This window comes from Diospyros lotus, chromosome 14 (genome assembly GCF_014633365.1).
Source record: "Diospyros lotus cultivar Yz01 chromosome 14, ASM1463336v1, whole genome shotgun sequence".
NCBI lineage: Eukaryota > Viridiplantae > Streptophyta > Magnoliopsida > Ericales > Ebenaceae > Diospyros > Diospyros lotus.
Genome location: NC_068351.1, coordinates 16402521 through 16407040, shown reverse-complemented (window position 1 = coordinate 16407040; position 4520 = coordinate 16402521). Strand labels below are relative to the sequence as shown.

The window sequence follows — 4520 nt, the reverse complement described above, 5'->3', positions numbered from 1 at the left end:
CCCATAACACTTAACCCTATCATGGGGAAAGAGCAATCTCTCTAAAAGTCATGCTGCCATTCCGACACATTGACACGACGCGGTTCTAGCTTAAGAGGGACAAGGTCAATGCATCTCCCCAACATCTCAGGAACAATCTTTACCAACTCCCAGCCCAGGAGGGTCACATCAACGCAGGAACCCGGCTCACCACATTTACGTCGAAGATTACGTCCCACTCTAAGCATCTAAGAACCACTACTCAATCCCAACTCAAATCTCAGATGGACCACCTAATCATCCTAGTGCAACTTCCTTGACCAAACAGCCAGGCACAAAAACCAAGGCAGCTATCCCAGCATACACACCAGCATAAGATACCCCTATTATTCCATCACGCCCTTGGAGAATTATGGCTACACTATCCAGACAACATTTTAAGCTGACATTCCATATGAACAACACAATATGGACCACCTAGTCATCCTAGTGCAACTTCCCTGACCAAACGGCCCAACATGAAAACCAAGGTGGCTATCCCGGCATACTCACCAGCACAAGATACCCTTATTATTCCATCACGCCCTTAGAAAATTATGGCTACATTATCTAGACAACATTCCAGGCTAACATTCCATATGAACAACATAAAACACATGACAATGCCACATATCACAATTCAATGCATCATATAAACAATATTTTATAAAATACAATGCCCAAATATAAAACATTTAGGGACAAACCTCCCTCATAAACCGGTTATCATTTGCATGCAACAAAACCATTTTGCATAAAACCACAACACATTTAGGTAACACAAATACCAAGTTTTATGGTAGAACACCCACAATAAATTAAGTTTTGGGGGTGAACACTCACAGGTTAAAACCAAGTTTCCAGGTAAAACACTCACCTTGAATGTTTATTCGGAATGCCTTGATCCTTGTGCACGACCTCAGTTTGCATTCCAAATCACAAACACTCGAACTTATATTCAACCTCAAGCCACAATACTTCGTAAACACCATATTTAATTAAAGGAGCATCAAAATCCATTTTCCTTAATTTTTTCATAATTTTCTCTATTTTTCTCCCAATTTTCACCTCGAGAATTCAAAAATAATTATCTCCTCAAACTTTTTTCCAAATATTTCAACATGATAATTCCTAAAATAATTTAAGGAAAATATACAAAGCAAAATACTAGAATTACTCTTTCCCACGCGCCTTGCGCGTGTAGGCACGTGTCGTTTTTCTTCTTTGCTTTCGGCCGTCGGCGACGGCTCCGATTCTTGATCTGAGACCACTGCCTTGAAGCCCTTGACTAGTCGATCAAGATGGCACCAATCTCTGACCGAAACACCACCAAAAAGGGCCCCAAATGGCCGGTTGCAAGTCGGCGGAGATGATTGGCCTTGAGCTTTCCGGCGAGCTTTGAAACTACTTCAAATGTGATGAAAACTCCTCCAAAATCTCCAGAATCCTTCTCCTTGATCCAAGGATCAATAACCCTTTATCCACTCTCTCAAAAACATCCAAAATCACAGCCAATTTGATGCCAAAATTCCAAAACCCTCAGCCTCTTTTTATACCCAAAAACTGGCCAAATCTTAGCCAATCAACGACCATGGCTTGGCCCCTAAGCCTCCTATCGCCGTATACTACCTCCCTCAGCTCTCTCTCGGCCGTCCCATCATTGGAAACAGCGGCCACGTGCTGTGGCAGTGTGGCGACCGTTTTTGGCTTGTGTTCACACTACCCATTTTCCATTTATTACACTTTGACCCCTAATTAATTTCTAACATCAGTTTGCTCCCTTCCTTGAGGCCTTTGATTTTTCCAACAATACCACTAAGGTCCGTAAGTCTTATACTCTTCATTTCATCTTTGAAATTTCTGAAAAACCATCATTTTGACCTCTATCGGGCAAAATTGAAAAATTGCACTCAGACCTAATTGATCAATTTAACCTTACATCATTTCGTTTCAACTCAAAATCGCTCAAGGGTTGTTTTATATATAAAATCTAAGTCCTCAAAACACTCCGTTGACTTTTCAGATATTCCCTACGTTAATTTGATTTTCTCAGTTTGGTCGACAACTATACCGAAAACTATTTCTGATCCAATTTCTTTTAATGCCTAAAATCATAACTTGTATTACTCATCAATACCATTATATTTTCCTTAATCATTTATGGTCCGGGGTACTCACTTTGATCAATTTGGACACTTAAAAATGCGATAGTGTACCCTATAGTCTCATTCTTTCAAAAATTTCAATTATACCCTTCATAGTACACCATTTATATCCTTAAGAATTTTTAAAGTATTACAGCATCAGACAGAGAGAAACTGCCTTGATGGTTGCCAAGTGGCCCTCCACCACCCACCTAAACTGGGTAGCTGAGGTTGCTAACTTTTCCCTCCAATCAAGACGTTGATAACTTTTCCCTCCAATCAAAATGGCAACGTTTTGATGCTTCACCCACAACACAAATGACTAATTTTATATATGGTTAATAAGAAATATAAATTTGGTCTGAAGAAGAAGTGATGAATATCGGGGTTGTGGTTGGCAAATGCGTAAGGGAAGGCACGTGAGGAAGAGCAGAGTGTTTATTTTAGGGAGGATAGGTCATTGTTGTAACTGACAATTCATCATTTGATAGTCCAAACAGTTAATAATTATTGGACAGATTTAGGTGAGGGTGGGTGCAAAGGGCGTGGCGTTAAAAGCTGGATCGATCCTCACATAACCCAACCCCGACTGCAAATGAAGGCAAGTTGGCGTGGATCAACTTACTGCTGCCAGTAGCCACTTGGCAATTGTAACTCCCCATTTATTTATTTATTTTTTAAATTATGTGCCATCATTCATGTTCCTCACCAAATCCGCCCCTAAATTATCACGGGGGAGGTAAAACGAACTCCCCCCATTTATTACGTTTATATTAAATCGCCCAAACCCTACATAGAAACCCACTCCACTCGCCCGCTCGGGTTTTAGTTTTACGTTTACTTTTTTACCAACAATAAGTCCTACGCATGCATACACCCCACACACACACACACACACACACACACGATTAATTTGCTGTTTTCCGAAAAGGTTGGGAGCAATTTCTGCCTTGGCAATAAATGAAGACTAGTGCAGGATGAGGCGCTTGAATATTGTTCGTACGTACGTAGGCCCCTAATGCTGGAGACCCATTCTCTCTCTCTCTCTCTCTCTGCTTTATATTGGCGGCCCAGTCAGTATTCTGCTCTTCTACCCGTGCCCCTGCTTCTCCAACTCACGTCTGCCTAAATTTTTCAGCTTTCTATCTCATTGTTCTCTCTGACACACACAACCATGCAATCAAAGAAGTTCAGAGGTGTCAGGCAGCGCCACTGGGGCTCCTGGGTCGCTGAGATTCGCCATCCTCTCCTGTACAATAATAATAATAATAATAATATATTTTTATTATTGTCATTATTTATATATACATACACTTCAGGATAGATCTTGCTCGTTCGTATATTTTGACAAGTCAGTAAATATGTGGTTGCAGGAAGAGGAGGGTGTGGCTGGGGACTTTCGAGACCGCCGAGGAGGCGGCGAGGGCCTACGACGAGGCAGCGGTGCTGATGAGCGGCCGGAATGCCAAGACCAATTTCCCCATCAGTGCCGTCTCCAATCACTCGGCTAACATCAATGGCGGCTCCAGCTCGTCCACGTCCAACCTCAGCGCCAAGCTCAGCCGCTGCTGCAAGTCGCCATCGCCGTCTCTGACCTGTCTGAGGCTCGACCCGGAGAGCTCCCACATCGGAGTGTGGCAGAAGCGAGCCGGCCCCCGCTCGGATTCCAGCTGGGTCATGACCGTCGAGCTGGAAAGCAGGAAGAGCGGGAAAGCGCCGGAGGGGGAAGGGCCGTCGGAGGTCCAGCCTGAAGAGGAGGGGCCGCCGCCTGCTATCGCAGAGGGCTTGCCGGAGGAAGAGAAAATGGCGCTGCAGATGATTGAGGAGCTCCTGAACAGAAATTGATCAACATCACTCATCGGCTGCTGCTACTGCTTAATTATCTTCATTTTCTTTTGGTTATGGTGTTCTCGTTCGGATTCGGAGTGAAAGACTGTTTATTTATGAATTAAACTTAATTTGTGTGGTCGTTTTCTCCTCCTTTTATTTCTATGAAAATGTAAATAAAATATTAAATAATGTGATATTGATATTTTTATCATTATCAACTCTTTCTCCCAATGTGTTATTTTTCAATGAATGGCTGTTATATGTAACATTGGATAATGTTAACTAGTGTTGGTGTTTTAGCCCACTCTTTAAAGATATATAAATATATATTTATGTTTAAATAAAGAATATTTATTTCATCATCTTCCCAGAATTTAAACATTTTTCTTAGTTTACAAAATAAGTCCAAACATAATATTTTATCACCTAGCTAAGAACATTTTAAAATTAAAAAGAATAAATAAAAAATGCATTTTGTATTAAACCTAGCTAGATGCATTTATATAACATTACCCAACAATATTACAC

At 41.5% G+C, this 4520-nt stretch overlaps 1 protein-coding gene across 1 annotated transcript; it reads left to right on the top strand.

The window, feature by feature from the left end:
- The first annotated feature begins 3201 nt into the window (after window positions 1-3201).
- LOC127790586 (ethylene-responsive transcription factor WIN1-like) lies at window positions 3202-4215 on the top strand. The gene is made up of 2 exons (XM_052320156.1): window positions 3202-3413; window positions 3536-4215. The coding sequence occupies exons 1-2, from the start codon at window positions 3337-3339 to the stop codon at window positions 4005-4007; spliced, it is 549 nt and encodes a 182-aa protein (XP_052176116.1). The 5' UTR covers window positions 3202-3336; the 3' UTR covers window positions 4008-4215.
- The last annotated feature ends 305 nt before the right edge of the window (window positions 4216-4520 follow it).